Below are 19968 nucleotides of genomic sequence, written 5' to 3' on the forward strand. Positions count from 1 at the left end.
CGAAGACCAAAAAACCCCCCAAAACATCCAGAAAACCAACCGTGAGTAAGGCTGACGCGACACAGAGCTACGTTTGAGCCTGCGCCAAACCCGCCGTAGCTGGGGCGTGGCACTGTCTTGGACGTTCCTTCCCCTTTTTTCCCTTAACGCGACGCTAGGGCGGAAAGTATCGCGTGACGTGAGTTCTCGCGGGAATTGCATTCAAAAAGCCCTGGCGCTTACCCGAGCTCTTGGTGAGTGAATGGGCTGGTGATTGTGTGCTGCCGCCGTGGAGTTAACGTCGGGAATCTGAGCGCGGAGAGCTGCAGCAGCAGGGAAAAGGGTGAGGAGAGAAAGGTAGGGGCCAGGGGCCCGGAGGGAGGTGTGTATGAAGGGGGAAGCGCCGGGGCGGCGTAGAGAAGGGCTCCTGGGGAGAGGAGGGCAGGGCCTAGGAATACTTGGGGCCTGGGTCTCCGCCCAGGCTTTTAGCTGGAGCAGCTTCTTCGGCAGAACTCAGCTCTTACAGACCAGGTTCCGAGCCGACCCTAATATTCCGCTGGGCCGCTACGACTGCCCCCGGGAATTCTGCGTAAATACGGAAAGTCGGGTCCTTTGCCTGGGTCTGGGGGATAACGAACACTGGATCTGCGCTGGCTGTATGTCGGCCGGCTGTATGACACATGTGGCAGTCCGATTCGAGAAAGGCTACAAATGTAATTAAAATACACACTGGATTTTAAAGACTACACTCTGGTTGATAATATGACGACTACATGTTGAAATGATAATCTTTCGGATATATTGCGTTAAATAACGCATTGTTAAAGTGAATTTCACCACTATTTACTTTTTAAAATGAACGTGGAACCTAGAAAATTGAAAATCAACGTGTCTTGTTCGCACTGTATTTCTACTGGACAGCGCTGCTCAGACAGTTTCGTGTAGGATTCCGCTCTAGCTGCTTTTTACCCATTGCTGGTTTAATCTTAAACAAAAACCCTATTGTAACTGACCTTGGTTTATGGATGACTAAACAAGACATTGGAGAAATTGTTCAAGTTGATGCTGCCAGTCAGTACTGAAGGTGGGGTGACAACTCAAGCAATCTGATCCCCTGAGCTTCCTGTCTGCTACATGCTTTTTTCAAAGTGGTTAGGAGCACCAGGCTATGGAACGAAATCCTGTTCCCATCTCACTTAGCCACTGAGTTATCAGTGTTACCACCTGATAACCCTGGGCAAGTTACTTAACCTTTCTGTGCCTCTGTTACTTAACCTTTCAGTTTGCATCTGTGTAAAATGAGGGGTTGTTGTTCAGTCGCCAAGTAGGGTCTGACTCTTTGAGACCCCATGGAGTGCCTGCAGGCTGGCATGCTGCAGTCCATGGTTTGTGGGGAGGGGTAACCCTTTTATCTCATAGGGTTGTTGAGAGGATTCAATAAAATAATGTTTCAGTTCAGTTCAGTCACTCAGTCCGTCTGACTCTTTGCAGCCCCATGGACTGCAGCACACCAGGCCTCCCTGTCCATTGCCAGCTCCCGGAGTTTACTCAAACTCATGTCCATTGAGTCGATGATGCCATCCAACAATCTCATCCTCTGTCGTCCCTTTCTCCTCCTGCCTTCAATCATTCCCAGCATCAGGGTGTTTTCAAATGAGTCAGTTCTTCGCATCAGATGGCCAAACTATTGGAGTTTCAGCCTCAGCAACAGCCCTTCCAATGAATATTCAGGACTGATTTCCTTTAGGATGGACTGGTTGGATCTCCTTGCTGTCCAAGGGACTCTCAAGGGTCTTCTCCAACACCGCAGTTCAAATGACTCAATTCTTCAGCACTCAGCTTTCTTTATAGTCCAACTCTCACATCCATACATGACTACTGGAAAACCGTAGCTTTGACTAGATGGACCTTTGTTGGCAAAGTACTGCTTTTTAATATGCTGTCTAGGTTGGTCATAACTTTTCTTCCAAGGAGCAAGCATCTTTTAATTTCATGGCTGCAGTCACTATCTGCAGTGATTTTGGAGCCCCCCAAAATAAAGTCTGACACTGTTTCCACTGTTTCCCCATCTATTTGCCATGAAGTGATGGGACCAGATGCCATGATCTTCGTTTTCTGAATGCTGAGTTTTAAACCAGTGTTTTCACTCTCCTCTTTCCCTTTCATCAAGAGGCTCTTTAGTTCTTCTTCGCTTTCTGCCATAAATGTGGTGTCATCTGCATATCTGAGGTTATTGATATTTCTCCTGGCAATCTTGATTCCAGCTTGTGCTTCATCCAGTCCAGCATTTCTATGATGTACTCTGCATATAAGTTAAATAAGCATGGTGATAATATACAGACTTGACATACTCCTTTCCCTATTTGGAACCAGTCTGTTGTTCCACGTCCAGTTCTAACTGTTGCTTCCTGACCTGCGTACAGATTTCTCAAGAAGCAGGTCACATGGGCTGGTATTCCCATCTCTTTAAGAATTTTCCAGAGTTTGCAGTAATAATGTTTGCAAAGCATCGAGTGCGATATCTGGTACATATTAGCTATAGTTTTTATTCAACCCTGGCTACCTTTCTCTGCAGATTGATAGGTTACTCTTAGATGTTCATTACACCTGTTGAAAAGTCACTTCCTCAGAGAAATCTTTCTTGTCCTTATTCCCTCTGACCCTGCCCCCACGCCACCACCCAGATTGAGACTGCTGCCCTGAGTTATAGGTTCAGATAGCACCATACACCTCTCCTTCTTGCACTTAACACACTTGTAACTTTACATTATCAGTTATTTGATTTAACATCTTTCCAGTAATAGACTGTAAAATTCAAGAAGGCAGGCATATGGTCTGGTTTGAGGATCACATTGTATCCTCAGCAACAGCACAGTACCTGACACATAATAGGAATTCCAGCAAATCTTTAGAGTGAATGAGAGCTAATTTTGTGGCTGTCTTGGACATTGATGGCTGGGATATCTTGAGGCTAGTCCCATATTTTCTTCAGTAAATATTGATGCCAATAGTACATAGCTCAGGCCCATTAAGAGAATTAAATCTGATAGTGCATTTGAAGCTCTTCTGCCTGGCAAATGGTAAATCCTTAGCAAATATAAATTATTATTAACAGCTCAACAATTAATGGCTGGCCCCATCATGTACGAGCTTTGGAGAGGTCTTGCATTTTAGAGCAGTGATAGCCAGTCCTGGATAACATAGGATTCTTTTTTTTTTTTTTTTTAACCCCCCTTCTAAAACCCTATATTTCCTCCTCCATCTTCATAGTTTACCTTCCTAATTTACTGATAAATTGAAGCAGAAGGGCACTCATGCAGACTCTGAACACTGTATCTGCATACTTATCAGTGTCTGTGTCTGTACCCATATACTTTCCTTTCCTTTAATTCAGATGAAACATTCATGTACCTGCCCAGAAATCAGACCCTGCACATTCATTACTCCGTAGTTCTCCATGTCTTCTATATCATTAGTTTTTCTTTGCTTGATCTCTTCTTTGTTATACAAGCTTGCTGTTGTTTTTTCTTAAAGAGTTTTTCATCTTAAAAAAAAAAAGACCCTAGTGCATCTCCAGCTACTGCTCCGTTTATCTGCTCTTTACAGCAAAACTGTGCTTGCTATCCACTGTTCTACCATTCTCTCCAATTAATTCCAGTCAGGCTTTTGCCCCAGTCTCCCCATCACAACTATTCTTGGGGTCATCTTCTAGTTGACCTCCGTGAATTTAAATCCAATGGCCAGTTCTCAGTGTTCACCTTATTTGATTTAGCATTTGGTGCAGTTTATCATCTACCTCCTTAATACATGTTTGTTTATTGAGTTCTAAGACAGCACATGCTCTTCCTTTTCCTCCTAGCTCACTGATCGTGCTTGAGTATCCTTTGCTGTCTTCTTTTCCACCTCATAACAGGGCTCCATCCTTTGTCCTCTTCTCTTTAATTATGCTTGTACTTTGATGAACACAGAACTAAAAAATTTATGCTGCTGCTAAGTCACTTCAGTAGTGTCCGACTCTGTGTGACCCCATAGACAGCAGCCCACCAGGCTTCCCCGTCCCTGGGATTCTCCAGGCAAGAACACTGGAGTGGATTGCCATTTCCTTCTCCAATGAATGAAAGTGAAAAGTGAAAGTGAAGTCGCTCAGTTGTGTTCAACTCTTAGCGATCCCATGGACTGGAGCCTACCAGGCTCCTCCATCCATGGGATTTTCCAGGCAAGAGTACTGGACTGGGGTGCTATTGCCTTCTCCGAGCCCCTGACATGTCTCCATATTAATTCAGGTAACATTGTGAATTACTGAGCATGGACAACACAGTACTATAGATGAACTGTGGGAGATTTAAGAAAAACTGTGTTTGTGCTCATGTTATATTGTTTCTGTCCAACATTATTTATATTCTTATAGTTAGGACATATAAACATAAAAAAAGGTGAAGTACTCAGTCTCTTAATACACATAACAAGTGTCAAGAGTGGAACAACCATAATTTCTGGGGAGGTAAAGGCAGGAGAAATGACAGAAGAGACCAACTTGAGCCAGATATTGAATGATGGATTTAGAGGAGAGCAGAAGGCAATTTACCAATTAGCATGATCTAAGAAGGGTATAAAAAGAGCTATACTGGAGAATTTCTATTGGGGAGTAGAGGGTTAAAGGGTTAAAAAGTCAAGCTGAAGCCATATTATAAAACTGTAATGCCAGCTTTAGCAGTCTGGGCTTCATTCAACTAAAAGTTATTGGCAAATCTATTCTACTAGTTGCTCAGCCAGAAGCTTTGGAGGCCTTTTAAAATTCTCTTTCATACATCCCACATTCCATTTGTCAGAAAATCATTTTGGTTCTGCCTTCAGAATATGTGTTAAATCTCATCACCTTCTGTGGCAGCCACTCTGGTAGGACTGGCCATCTCACCTGATCTTTCTGCTTTCAACTTGCTTCCCTCCCAACTATTCAGCGTATCAGCCAAAATGATCCTTTTAAACGTATCTGTCTCTACTCCAAACTTTGCAGTGACTTCCCATTTCACCCAGAGTAGAAGCCAAAGTTTTTGTTTACAATGGCCTGAATCAAGGCAAATTGAAAGTTTTCAAACAGGAGATGGCAAGAGTGAACGTCAACATTCTAGGAATCAGCGAACTAAAATGGACTGGAATGGGTGAATTTAACTCAGATGACCATTATATCTACTACTGTGGGCAGGAATTCCTTAGAAGAAATGGAGTGGCCATCATGGTCAACAGAAGAGTCCAAAATGCAGTACTTGGATGCAATCTCAAAAACGACAGAATGATCTCTGTTCGTTTCCAAGGCAAACCATTCAATATCACAGTAATCCAAGCCTATGCCCCAACCAGTAACGCTGAAGAAGCTGAAGTTGAACGGTTCTATGAAGATCTACAAGACCTTTTAGAACTAACACCCCAAAAAGATGCCCTTTTCATTATAGGGGACTGGAATGCAAAAGTAGGAAGTCAAGAAACACCTGGAGTAACAGGCAAATTTGGCCTTGGAGTACAGAATGAAGCAGGGCAAAGGCTAAGAGAGTTTTGCCAAGAGAATGCACTGGTCATAACAGACACCCTCTTCCAACAACACAAGAGAAGACTCTACACATGGATATCACCAGATGGTCAACACTGAAATCAGATTGATTATATTCTTTGCAGCCAAAGATGGAGAAGCTCTATACAGCCAGCAAAAATAAGACTGGGAGCTGACTGTGGCTCAGATCATGAACTCCTTATTGCCAAATTCAGACTTAAATTGAAGAAAGTAGGGAAAACCACTAGACCATTCAGGTATGACCTAAATCCCTTATGATTATACAGTGGAAGTGAGAAATAGATTTAAGGGACTAGATCGGATAGATTGCCTGATGAACTATGGACTGAGGTTCATGACACTGTACAGGAGACAGGGATCAAGGCCATCCCCATGGAAAATAAATGCATAAAAGCAAAATGGCTCTCTGGGGAGGCCTTGCAAATAGCTGTGAAAAGAAGAGAAGCAAAAAGCAAAGAAGAAAAGGAAAGATATAAGCATCTGAATGCAGAGTTCCAAAGAATAGCAAGAAGAGATAACAAAGCCTTCCTCAGCGATTAATGCAAAGAAATAGAGGAAAACAACAGAATGGGGTAGACTAGAGATCTCTTCAAGAAAATTAGAGATACCAAGGGAACATTTCATGCAAAGATGGGCTCGATAAAGGACAGAAATGATATGGACCTAACAGAAGCAGAAGATATCAAGAAGAGGTGGCAAGAATACACAGAAGAACTGTACAAAAAAGATCTTCATGACCAACATAATCACGATGGTATGATGACTCACCTAGAGCCAGACATCCTGGAATGTGAAGTCAAGTGGGCCTTAGAAAGCATCACTATGAACAAAGCTAGTGGAGGTGATGGAATTCCAGTTGAGCTATTTCAAATCCTGAAAGATGATGCTGTGAAAGTGCTGCACACAATATGTCAGCAAATTTGGAAAACTCAGCAGTGGCCACAGGACTGGAAAAGGTCAGTTTTCATTCCAGTCCCAAAGAAAGGAAATGCCAAAGAATGCTCAAACTACTGCACAATTGCACTCATCTCACACACTAGTAAAGTAACACTCAAAATTCTCCAAGCCAGGCTTCAGCAATACGTGAACCGTGAACTTCCAGATGTTCAAGCTGGTTTTAGAAAAGGCAGAGGAACCAGAGATCAAATTGCCAACATCTGCTGGATCATCAAAAAAGCAAGAGAGTTCCAGAAAAACATCTATTTCTGCTTTATTGACTATGTCAAAGCCTTTGACTGTGTGGATTACAATAAACTGTGGAAAATTCTGAAAGAGATGGGAATACCAGACCACCTGACCTGCCTTCTGAGAAACCTGTATGCAGATCAGGAAGCAACAGTTAGAACTGGACATGGAACAACAGACTGGTTCCAAATAGGAAAAGGAGTACGTCAAGGCTGTATATTGTCACCCTGCTTATTTAACTTATATGCAGAGTACATCATGAGAAACACTGGAGTGGAAGAAGCACAAGCTGGAATCAAGATTGCCAGGAGAAATATCAATAACCTCAGATATGCAGATGACACCACCCTTATGGTAGAAAGTGAAGAGGAACTAAAAAGCCTCTTGATGAAAGTGAAAGAGGAGAGTGAAAAAGTTGGCTTAAAGCTCAGCATTCAGAAAACTAAGATCATGGCATCTGGTCCCATCACTTCATGGGAAATAGATGGGGAAACAGTGGAAACAGTGTCAGACTTTATTTTGGGGGGCTCCAAAATCACTGCAGATGGTGACTGCAGCCATGAAATTAAAAGACGCTTACTCCTTGGGAGAAAATTTATGACCAACCTAGATAGCATATTGAAAAGTAGAGACATTACGAACAAAGGTCCGTCTAGTCAAGGCTATGATTTTTCCATTGGTCATGTATGGATGTGAGAGTTGGACTGTGAAGAAAGCTGAGCGCCGAAGAATTGATGCTTTTGAACTGTGGTGTTGGAGAGTACTCCTGAGAGTCCCTTGGACTGCAAGGAGATCCAACCAGTCCATTCTGAAGGAGATCAGCCCTGGGATTTCTTTGGAAGGAATGATGCTGAAGCTGTAACTCCAGTACTTTGGCCACCTCATGTGAAGAGTTGACTCATTGGAAATGACTCTGATGCTGGGAGGGATTGGGGGCAGGAGGAAAAGGGGGCGACAGAGGATGAGATGGCTGGATGGCATCACTGACTCGATGGACGTGAGTTTGAGTGAACTCCGGGTGTTGGTGATGGACAGGGAGGCCTGGAATGCTGCGATTCAGGGGGTCGCGAGTCAGACACGACTGAGCGACTGAACTGAACTGAACTGAACTGAGGAGCCTGGAACCAGTGGGGAAGGATGATGAGTGAGGTTGAGCTCTATATTAAATGTTTAAGTCTTTGCTTGAAACTCTAGAATGAGGTTGTTCTTTAATTACTCTAAACATGGTGTCTGTTTTGCGTGTGTTCTTATGAATAACTAGCAAAATGCTAGTGAGTCTGTTTTCAATAAAGTACATTTAATGTGGCAGATTTAATGTGTTCAGGAAGTTAACACTGTTGTGAACACTTGTGGACATGCTAGTCCTTACCTTATCAATCTTATTCAGAGGTACCTTTTTATAGTTAAGTAGAAGATATGCTACTATAAAGTTTGTTGATTTCTTTTACTGTTCTCTTAACTTGGTTACCTGTATAGTGATATAATTATGAGATCATCCTACCGTAGCATTTAAGGAAGCTTAGCACACAACAACTGAATAGTTTCCTAATACTGCATTCCTTAGAAGCAAAATTAAATTGTATTCATCTTTTTTTTTTCTTTTTGTTCTATTTCATTTGTTCTCAAATTGGGTAACAAAGTAGTCAGACCTTACTCTTATAACAGTAATGCAAATTTGACCATTTAAAAGTCAAAGAGAAAATCTTTAATACTGTGTTTTCATGTGGCAGTGATATTGAATGTATACATACACACACAACACATTTGTATCTTTTATTAGTGACATGAAGTTTTTTGTTTAAGTTTAGATACTTTTATTTCTTCTATTTACAGTAGACAGGAAAAAAATCATGGAGTCAGATGTAATAGCAGATCTTCGATGCAAACTCAAAGAGACTGAAGAAGAGCGACGGAAAGCTGCACAGTATGGTTTACAACTAGTGGAGAGCCAGAATGAACTGCAGAATCAACTGGATAAATGCCGCAATGAAATGATGACCCTGACTGAGGTAGGACACTAGACTCCTGTTCACCAGTTTGTGCTTAGCCACTGAAGATTGCTGTTGTCCAGCAGTCATTAATATTACTAATTTAATATTTTTGTTTTCTGAAAATTTTAGGTCTAATTCCCACCCATCTACAGGGAAATGAACTAAATGAATCTCTAATATTTTTTTTTTCTGTCTCTGTGTTCTGAGTTTGAAAAATATGTTCTTTTTCTTTACTTCATATTGAATTTTAGACTTTGGTTTGTCTTGATGCTACACCAACTCCTTAGTTCTGTCCTAAGTCTAGACTTTTGTAGTCCGTTGCCCACTAATGGTCATCTCAGACTTAACATAAACAGAATAGTTGATTCCTTGCCCACTCACCAAACATGCTCTTGCAGAATTCTTTACCTTACTTAGTAACTATAAAAACATTTATCCAGTTACTTGAGCCAAACATCTACAAGTTTTACTCAATATCTTTCTGTCCATATTTCTCATATTTAATCCACTAGTAAGCTCTAAAAACTTGACCTACAGAACATCTGCTGCTCTTGTTCAGACCACCATCATCTCTCCCCTGGACTGTTATCATAGCCTCCTGATTAGGTTTCCTGTCTTCCAGATTGCCATTCACACCGTTCACTCTTTACATGTCAGCCAGATGGTCATTGAGGAGCATATAAAAGGTCATGTCACAGCTCTGCTGAGAGCACGGAGCAGCTTTCCGTTTTATTTACGACAAAAACTGAGTTCCCTACCTGGGTTTGTAGATTTCCATGTAGTCTAACCGCTTTCAACGTTTGACCTCATCTTATGAATTACTTTCCCTTGTTCTTAGCTATACTAGTCCTGCCTTACGGGCTCCACAGGAGCTCTTGCCTCTTTCTGAGTTATTTGTCCCCCACTCTCATGAGAGACATGACATGAGAGAGAGGAATTTTTTGTCTCTTGCTCACAGCTGCATCCCTAATATCTGACATGCTTTTATTAAAAGAATGAATAAATCAGTTTTACTTAGAAAATGCTCAGTAATGTATTTAAACTTTGATCTCCAAATTTAAACATAGCAGTTAAAAAAACTAATGACCACCCTTATTGTTAATTTTTTCCTTTTAAACCTAATTTTATCTTATTTTTTTTAAAGCTTGTTGAGGTTTGAACTAATGACCTTTTCTTCATTTTACTTAGAGCTACAAGTAGAGAATATTATTATCAAACCAAATAATTCTTACTAAATAAACTTAAGTGCTATTAATTTTTTTTTTCTTCCTAGCAGAGACTACTTGACTTGACAGCCATAGATCACTTTTTACTTCTTTGACAGGACGTAGAAGCAATTACCATATGCCCAGCATGAACTTTAATTTAGTCTCAAATCACCTCTCAGGGTTTTTTTTACATTAATACTAGCTATAGTTATTCCAGATTGAACATGTGGTTGTTACTTAGAAAGCAGCAAATGTGTGAAACAGGAATGATTCAAAGATGAAAACTGCTTATGTGTGATGGCTTTAAGTTATTTTTATGTAACTGAATTATAATTGAATCTGTTTTCAGAGCTACGAACAAGAAAAATACACTCTTCAGAGAGAAGTTGAGCTCAAGAGTCGAATGTTAGAAAGTTTGAGCTCTGAATGTGAAACTATTAAACAACAACAGAAAATGCATCTGGAGCAATTAGAAGAAACACTGAGCAGAAGCCATGGGCAGGAAGTGAATGAACTGAAGAAAAAGGTTTGGGCATCTGTGTTTTGAAACAGAAGTACTTCACGCTCATGCAACCATTTGTAAACTTTAGATGATGAAAGACTTTCTTACTACCATCTGTGCAAAATAGCTGAGATGAGGGGTTCCATTATCTTAATATGAGGAGCGGAAACACTAAGAAACAGTAGTTACCTTAGTGGTTTGTTTAAATAACATTTTAGTAGTTAAATTGAATTATTTAATTTTAGCAACTGAGTATTTGTTAAGGAGTTTTAGCTCTGATCAGCATGGCCTCCTTTAGAGTGTTTAGGATACCGACCCCTTTTCAGAAAGACTAGTTTCCTAGCCTTCACTGCAGCTGGTGGTACACTTTATAATTCCGCAAAGAAACCAATAGTTTTTGGTAAATTAATGTACATTAGAGTTGTATATTTTATAACTATAAAATATATATTTTACAGTTTGTTTATTGAAGATAAACTAATACATATGATCTAGTTCATACACAACTCCTTAAGGGAGGTACCATTATTATCTCCATATAACATGAGAAAACCAATGTTTAAACAGATTGAGTAAAGTTGGACAAGATTATAGAGCTAGAGACTATCAGTCAAAATTTGGTTCTCATGTCAAAGCCTGCTTCACCGTGTTTCGTGTAGCATCTTTTAAGATTTTTATGTATCTGTACCACCTGTGCTGGTTAGTTAATTCTCATTAAATTGACTCTCTTTTAAATGTTCTCTAATTTTGAGTAACAATATCAATGAAATATATTATGTTTGAGCTGGTTATTTTTTTCCTAATATGCAATAAAATATAACTATCAAAATATGCTTTCATGCAATACTTAGAATCATCTTGCTTACCACTCTGACAAATAATAATCCAGCTTGTCTGAAGCTACGCAGGTTGAGACACCAATAACTGATATGGATGCTTTTTTTCTTCCTCATGGATATTTTCAGTTTAGCAATAACTTTCAATACCTAAACAAAAAAGTAATGTAGGAAATATTGAGTCTAAAGTAAGGCCAGTTATAGAGATGGCTTTTTGGTAAAGACTAAATCATTCAAAAAATATTTTCAGTCTTCTTATGTTCTCAGATTACTTGTACCAATAATTAGGAGTTTTACTTGCCATCTTTCTTTCACTTATTTCTCACATTAGTCCATCAACAAGCTCTTAAGAACTTGAGCTACAAAATATCTGTATCCGCTACTCCGTAGTCCAGCTCACCATCATCTCTGCACGACTGTCCAGGTAGCCTGTTTCCTTTATCGCTGTCATGCCATTCATTTTTCACACGGTGGCAACATGGCCAGGAGTCCAGACCTACTCTGATGATGTGTAAGGATTAGTTGTGTGCTTATAAAACAAGGGACGTCACTGCCTGTTAAAAGATACGTAGCTTTGGCCAAATAGGAAACCCCAGTCACTAAGTGACTTCACTTTCACTTTTCACTTTCATGCATTGGAGAAGGAAATGGCAACCCACTCCAGTGTTCTTGCCTGGAGAATCCCAGGGACAGGGGAGCCTGGTGAGCTGCCGTCTCCGGGGTCGCACAGAGTCGGACACGACTGAGGCGACTTAGCAGCAGCAGCAGCAGTCATCTCATCATAGAATAAGTTTGGGTTATTCAGATGTTTTTCAGAAGGATATACACATTTCAACATACATCAATCAGGTGAAATTTTTATTTTACATGATAAAATTGAAAGGGGAAAAGAAATCAAAATAGAAGTCTCTTTCTTTTTTAAATAGTAAGCAAATATCAGTATATATTCTAGGAATGTTGAAACCCTATTCAATGTAATTCAATATAGATGATAATGGTAACCCTGGACATCAAGTAAAAGACTTTTATTAACAAACCATTTAGTGAATGTTAGATGTGGTACTGAATGTTTTACCCACCTAATCTCGGTTGAGAGCCACACAGTAACGCAGGTAGAATCATTTATAGTCTTACATTTGAGGAATGTGAGACAGGTTAAACCTCGACCTGACCCTAAAGCTTCATCGTCCTCCTGTAAGGAAGATGTGACACATATAGGCATACCTCTGAGATACTGCAGGGAAAGTTCTAGACCACTGCAGTAAAGTGAGTCACATGAATTTTTTAGTTTCCAAAGTGGTCTTTTAAAGTCATCTTTTTTTTTTCATCTGTGTTGATGGCTGCTGACTGATCAGGGCAGTGGTTGCTGAAGGTTGGGTTGGCTGTGGCAATTTCTTAAAATAAGTCAACAGTATCAATTGACTCTTCCTTTCACGAGCAGTATCTCTGTAGCATCAAAGCTGTTTGGTAGCATTTTATCCACAGCAGAACTTATTTCAAAATTGGACCCAATTGTCTCAAACTCTGCTGCTGCTGCTCAGATGCTCAGTGGTGTCCAACCTTTATGCCTCAGACCACATGGACTATAGCCTGCTAGGCTCCTCTGTCCATGGGATTTCCCAGGCAAGAATACTGGAGTTGGTTGCCATTTCCTCCTCCAGGGGACCTTCCCAATTCAGGAATCAAACCCACCCACGCCTCTTCCCTCTCCTGCATTGGCAGGTGGACTCTTCACCACTGGTGCCACCCGGGAGGCCCAGTCTCAAACTCTGTCACTACGTTGTCAACTAAGTTTAAGTCCTGTTCTAAGTCCTTGTTGCCATTTCAGCAGTCTTCACAGCATCTTCACCAAGGGTGAATTCCATCTCAGAACCACTCTCTTTGCTCATCCATAAGACGCAACTCCTCATCTATTAGCATTTTATCATGAAATTACAGCAGTTAAGTAGTAAGAATTAATAGTCAAAAATTACTCCTTGATCCTGTGGGCTGCAGAGTGGATCTTGTGTTACCAGGCACAAAAACAACCTGAATCTCCCACATCTCACTTTGGTGACCAGGTGCACTCTGAGTGAGCAGTGATATTTTGAAAGGAATCTTTTTTCTGAGCAGTAGGTCTCAATAGTAGACTTTGAATATTCAGTAAACCATGTTGTAAAGAGATGTGCTGTCAGCCAGGTGTTGTCCCATTTATAGAGCACAAGCAGAGCAGATTAAATGTAATTTTTAAGGGCCCTAGGGGTTTCAGAATGGTCAATGAGCATTGGCTGCAACTTCTTTTCTTAAACTTCATGAACCAATCTCTGTTAGCGTCAAAATTTTCTTCGGCACCTTCCACCTGCCTCTCAACCATCATAAAATTGAAGATAGTTTGTATTAGACTTTGGCTTAAGGGAATGTTGTGTCTGGTTTGATCTGCTATCTAGACATCTAAAATTTTCTCCTTATCAGCACTAAACTCTTCAGCTTCCTTGTCATTTGTGTGTCCCTTAGAGTAGCAGTTCTAACTTCCTTGAAGAACATTTCCTTTCAGTTCACGACTTGGTTAACTGACACAAGAGGCCTAGCTTTCGGCCTGTTAGCTCTCAATAAGCCTTCCGTCACTAAGCATGATCATTTCTAGTTTTTGATTTAAAGTCAGAGGTGTGAACACTCAGAGGCCATTGTAGGGTTAGCAATTGGCCTAATTTCATATCGTTGTGTTTTGGAATAGAAAGACCCTAGGAGAGGAAGAGAGAGGGGAGCGACCGTTCAGTGGAGCAGTCAGCTCCATCAATTTATCAGTTTGTCAATTCAACTCACCCTCTTACAGGAGTGTGTGGTTTGTGATGCCCCAAAGCATTTACAACAGTAACATCAAAGATCACTGATCACAGATCATTATAACAAATAAAATAATGAAAAAAGTTTGAAAGATTGTGAGAATCACCAAAATATGGCACAGAAACAAGAAGTGAGCAAATGCTATTGGACAAACTTTCTTGGCAGACTTGCTTGGCTCAGGATTGCCACCAGCTTTCCATGTCTGAAAAAAACGTAGTGTCTGGGAGGTACAATTAAGCAAAACGCAGTAAGACAAGGTATGCCTGTATTAGTTTTCCAAGACTGAAGCAATGTGACATTTTTGGAAAAGGGGTTAAATAATTTTGTTTAGTGTGATTGCCTTCCAAAATAGTTGTCCTGCAGGTACCAGAACACTTTGTACTGCAATTGTATGTTCTGATGACCTTTTACTTTTTCTTTTTTTTCTTTTTTTAGTTAGAAACACTGAAAGCTGAGTTAGATGAAGCTCGGCTAAGTGAAAAGCAGCTGAAGCACAAAGTGGATCATCAGGAGAAACTCCTTTCTAGTAAATCAAAGGAAATGCAAATGTCTGAACGTGTACATGAAAGTGTGTCTTCAGAGACACTGACTCTTCAAATTGAGCTGACCGAAATGGAAAATGTGAAGGTAATTTTTATGGCATGTGTATTATGGAGTTTTCTCCTTGTTCTGGCTGTATATTTTTCATGTTTTTGTAATAATCCTTATGAGCTACTTTTAAGACTGAAATATTTTTTGGCCTAACTTTGATCTAATTAAAAAATAAGTTTTTAAATGGATTCCTTCAATTAAAGTAAAGCTTTAAGTTACATGATTATGTAAGGCAGACTTTACTTTTAGATTAATGGAACCTCTGGAAGAATTTAGACATTTATTCTAATCCTAGTTTGTGGCATAAAAGCCCAATATAAAAGTTGGTCCTGCAGAAGGTGATTTGTTGTTCAGCTGCTCAGTCATGTCTGACTGTTGCGACCCCATGAACGGCAGCACCCTATTGTTTTGCCGAAAGTTTTCACTTTAGTCTCAGGTTCAAAGGATTTGTTAACAAACTAAGCCACTTGTTCTATACAAATAATACAAATATTTACTAGAGAATTATCTAGCTTACTTTCAATATAGTAACATTAAAAGAAAAGGGAAATAGAACAGAGGATACGTCACCAAATTGGGTTTTGACCAACATCCAGATTCAAACGGTGCTGAGAAATCCCGTGTCAGAGCACATCTGGAGTCCCAATTGTCCCAAGGTCCCAGGCAGCATGTCCACTACTTGGGTTAGACTTCAAAAAATTGCAGTTCAGGGTTCCCGCCTATAATCCCAGGACGAAAACTGGTATAATCATCAGTCTGACCAAATTGCAAGCCTGGTTTCATGTTAATGCTGTTTGTTTTGTCTTGTAAAACTTGGAGTGTTGTTATGCCTGGGGCTTGGTTGGCCAGGGCCCCTCCAAGGTCTCCACAGTCTCAAAATTCTTCCCCATCTTATCTGTAGTGCTGCAAGTCTTGCGCTCACAGCAGGCAGTCACTCACAGGGTAGTGTCCAGGCAGGCTAGAAGCAAGGTCAGAGGCCTGCTCTGCTTTGTCTCTGAAGCCTAAACAAGACCATTTAATTTCCTGTCCTTTTGTCCTTTTTTTCCTTCCTGACCATTTAACACCTGTCCTTCACTATCTCCCAAAGTTTTCTCAAACTCATGTCCATTGAGTCAGTAATGCCACCCATCCGTCTCATTCTCTCACTCCCTTCTCCTCCTGCCCTCAATCTTTCCCAGCATCAAGGTCTTTTCCAGTGAGTTGGCTCTTTGTGTCAGGTGTGCAAAGTATTGGAGCTTCAGCTTCAGTTCTTCCAGTGATCTCCTTTAGGATTGACTGGTTTGATCTCCTTGCAGTCCAAGGGACTCTCAAGAGTCTTCTCCAACACCACAGTTCAAATGAATCAATTTTTCGGCACTCAGCTTTCCTTATGGTCCATCTCTCATATCTGTACATGACTACTGGAAAACCCATAGCTTCGATCGTATGGACCTCTGTTGGCAAAGTAATGTCTCTGCTTTTTAATATGCTGTTTCGGTTTGTCATAGCTTTCCTTTTAAGGGGCAAGCATCTTTTAATTTCATGGCTGCAGTCACCGTCTGCAGTGATTTTGCAGCCGAAGAAAATCTGCCACTATTTCCACATTTTCCCCATCTATTTGCCATGAAGTGATGGGACCAGATGCCATGATTTTCGTTTTTTTGAATGTTAAGTTTTAAGCCAACTTTTTCAATCTCCTTTTTCACCTTTATCAGGGGGCGCTTCAGTTCCTCTTCACTTTCTGCCATTAGAGTGGTATCATCTGCATATCTGAGGTTGTTGATATTTTTCCGGCAATCTTGATTCCAGCTTGTGATTCATTCAGCCTGGCATTTCAAATGGTGTACTCTGCATATAAGTTAAATAAGCAGTGTGACAATATACAGCCGTGACTTAGTAATTTTGAAATTTTAAACCCATCTATTGTTCCATGTCTAGTTCTAATTGCTGCTTCTTGACCTGCATGCAGGTTTCTCAGGAGGCAGGTAAGGTGGTCTGGTACGCCTTTCCAGAGTTTGCTGTGATCCATACAGTGGAAGTTGATATATGTGTATAATTTTTTTCATTGTAAGCTAAAATTAACTTAAAAATGAAAGTTTTAAATTCATAGAAAAGAAACAGTCTCTGGAGTCTTTTTTTGATCACTTTTTTAAAAAATAATTAAAAAAAAATTTTTTTGAGTTTTTTTGAATTTATTTTTTATTGAAGGATAATTGCTTTACATAATTTTGCTGTTTTCTTTATTATGCACTGTAATAATCTTTGAGTAGTTATTAGTTTTAGTTTTGAGTGTTAACCTCTGCTCATAGATAAACTGACAGCTGCTAACTAAGAAGAGTTTCTTCTTTTTCAATTCCTGTTTAATAGACCACGCTCCAAGAAGAAGTGAATGAACTACAGTACAGACAAGAACAACTCGAGCTTCTTAATGCTAATTTAATGCGCCAAGTAGACCGGCTTAAAGGAGAAAAAGAAGAGCGAGAGAAAGAAGCGGTTTCTTACTATGATGCCTTAGAGGTATTGTGATTATAGTAATACCATCTTTTCCAATTTATATAAGTTGTTTTCTTGCTAATCTTATGTCAAGTAGCTGAATTGTTTTCTCTTTTGAATTTAGAAAGCTCGTGTAGTGAATCAGGACCTTCAGGTGCAGCTAGACCAGGCCCTCCAGCAAGCCTTGGACCCCAACAGTAAAGGCAATTCTTTGTTTGCAGAGGTACATAAAAATATTCCATTGATTAATTGGCATTTCACTTAATAAAAGCATAATTAAACATGTTATATTTTCTAGGTGGAGGATCGAAGGGCAGCAATGGAACGTCAGCTTATCAGCATGAAAGTCAAGTATCAGTCACTGAAGAAGCAAAATACATTTAATAGAGAACAGATGCAAAGAATGAAGGTAAGAATTAGTGTAAGATTTATTCAACCTTATTTTGTATCAGTATGACTTGTACAAGTAATACACTTTAACGATTATTTCTAGAACTACATGACCTTAGAAAAAAATATTTTAATTGAATGAGAGATCCCTTTTATATTTTATTTAAAAACATTTAATTCTGTGTAGATTTTAGTGGTATATGTAGCATTCATGGATTGATTGAGTTTTTAATTATTACTCACTAGCCTTGAGTTTTTAATTCTTAGTAGCCTTGCCATTAGCTCTTTCTTTGTAATGGGAAAAATCAAGTATTAAAAAATTTTTCTGTCCTGCTGTTGGCCTGGTTTCTTTCTGAGGGTAGCCCTGAAATGTCTACTTCAACTAAAGCTAGCTCTCTCACCATTCTTCAGTTCTCCCACAAAGGCTTATTAATAGACTGAAGTTTGAATTTCCTTTCCTTGCAGTTTCTCAAGTCAAGCATATCAGCCCTTTTAATATTAAGGTTTGTTGGGCGTCATTTTTGCCGAACAGCTGGTAACAGAAAAGCATGTGGAAATTAGATTCCAGTATTGTGCCAACCCTTAGACTCCTGATCTCCTGAAGTGGTAGCACTTACTAGAAGTCTGTAAGGTTTCCTGCCTCTTTTAAGGATGATGAGATTTACCAAAGAAATAGGAAAGATCAGTGATTAAACTTTGGCATCAGATAAACTTGGGATTGAATCCTAGTCTCGCTTGTTAGCTGTGTGACTTTGGACAAGTATGCTTATTTTTCAGAGCAATTAGTCACCTCATTTGTAAAATAGAGATGATAGAACTTGCCTCTTAAGAGTTGTCCTGGAGTTAAACGAAGGCATAGCAACATGCTTACATGTTTGGCAAATAGAAAAGTACTGACTTAATGGACAACAACTGTGTCTTTTATTTCTGAGGATTTCAGTTGTGTTGTCTGGTTTACCTTGGCTCTCCCCTATCTGGGAATTATTTCTTTGTAAATTTTCTCATATTTGCTCTTTGTTTAAATACATTAAAATACATTTGTTGGGCTATTGTTATTAATCTCTCACTGTTCTGCTACCCCAAACTATCTTTAGACACAGGTAGCATTCTGAATTTTGGGGGGATTGATGTGTCTAGCTTCCAGTATGAAAGTGAAAAAGTGAAAGTGAAGTCGCTCAGTCATGGCTGACTCCTTGCAACCCCATGGACTGTAGCCTACCTCGCTCCTCCGTCCATGGGATTTTCCAGGCGAGAGTACTGGAGTGGGTTGCCATATCCTTCTCCAGGGGATCTTCCTGACCCAGGGATCAAACCTGGGTCTCCTGCATTGTAGGCAGATGCTTTAGCATCTGAGCCACCGGGGAAGTCCAGTATGAAGCAGGAGCAAAAAGTGGATCCTTAAAAATGTTAAAAGTAGTCTCTTACTTATAACCATAGCTGCAACTTCATATAATTGCTGTACTCAAAAATTTATTTTAACTAATTGACACTTTTTAGAACTGCAGAAATTTCCAAAGGCAGAAAGGAATGCTAGGTTTAGGTTTTAGCTAATTTCCTTCTGGTTGCTGTCCAACTCCAAGTTGAGGTGGAGTCATAATTAGGTAGGTTGATTGCTGCTCTTGAAAAAATAACTTTATATTGAAGTTTGCACCCTTTACCTTTGCTTTCCATCCTTGTCCTGTGCCACAATTAAGCTACAAATGTGAGTAGCTTAATAATTTCCCCCACTGAATACTACTGAATTTCATTAAAATTTTTGAGAAGCTGCACCAGCCCCTTGATGAGAATGCTTATGGTGAGTACAGTACAGCGTCCTGCTGGGTTTCTCTACCACTTAACTGGTGACTTCTCGACCACAGCCATGCAGTTCAGCTGTGTTTCACAGAAGTACAGACAATTGTTACGGACTTCAGATACCAACTCATAAGTAGTTGAAATAAGTACTAGAGAGTTATATCTGTAACTAGGCTATCTGAAATAAATATTATCAAATTATTAGAGTATTAAACTAGACACAGCTAATTTGTTTAGCTTCTAAAATGAAGCCAAAGTAGTATAGTACAAAGTATGAATTGTATCAAAAATATAGTTATCAGAATCTTCTCCCCCACTCAATTTTATGGGGGAGAATTTTTTTTTTTCTTCTAGGTACAGATCGCTACATTGCTGCAAATGAAAGGGTCTCAAGCTGAATTTGAACAGCAGGAACGGTTGCTTGCCATGTTGGAGCAGAAAAATGGTGAAATTAAACATCTCTTAGGTGAAATTAGGAATCTGGAGAAATTTAAGGTATGTGTAAACAGCTTTTAAAAATAAAACAGTTTTTTGTTTGAATATCTTGCTACTTTTAACTTGAATGGGTTTCTTTATTATGTAATGAATCTATAGTTTCTACTGAGATTTACCAGTATTTCCTTTCTTCTTC

General features: G+C 39.7%; 1 protein-coding gene across 5 annotated transcripts in view; it reads left to right on the top strand.

Annotated features, from left to right (window-relative positions):
* The first annotated feature begins 242 nt into the window (after positions 1-242).
* SPDL1 (spindle apparatus coiled-coil protein 1) overlaps positions 243-19968 on the top strand; it is a 32511-nt gene continuing 12785 nt past the window's right edge. For 2 of the 5 annotated variants that reach the window (XM_061393176.1, XM_061393172.1), the window contains exons 1-8: positions 246-336; positions 8564-8739; positions 10279-10455; positions 14526-14717; positions 17028-17177; positions 17278-17376; positions 17452-17562; positions 19692-19832. In XM_061393176.1, the coding sequence (XP_061249160.1) occupies positions 8581-8739; positions 10279-10455; positions 14526-14717; positions 17028-17177; positions 17278-17376; positions 17452-17562; positions 19692-19832 (1029 nt within the window). In that variant the 5' untranslated portion in view covers positions 246-336; positions 8564-8580. Of the gene's footprint in view, positions 337-8563; positions 8740-10278; positions 10456-14525; positions 14718-17027; positions 17178-17277; positions 17377-17451; positions 17563-19691; positions 19833-19968 lie in introns of all 5 variants that reach the window. The other 3 variants (XM_061393175.1, XM_061393174.1, XM_061393173.1) reach the window with 3 other exon arrangements.

The sequence above is a fragment of the Bos javanicus genome, chromosome 20 (genome assembly GCF_032452875.1).
Source record: "Bos javanicus breed banteng chromosome 20, ARS-OSU_banteng_1.0, whole genome shotgun sequence".
In the NCBI taxonomy this organism is placed as follows: Eukaryota; Metazoa; Chordata; class Mammalia; order Artiodactyla; family Bovidae; genus Bos; species Bos javanicus.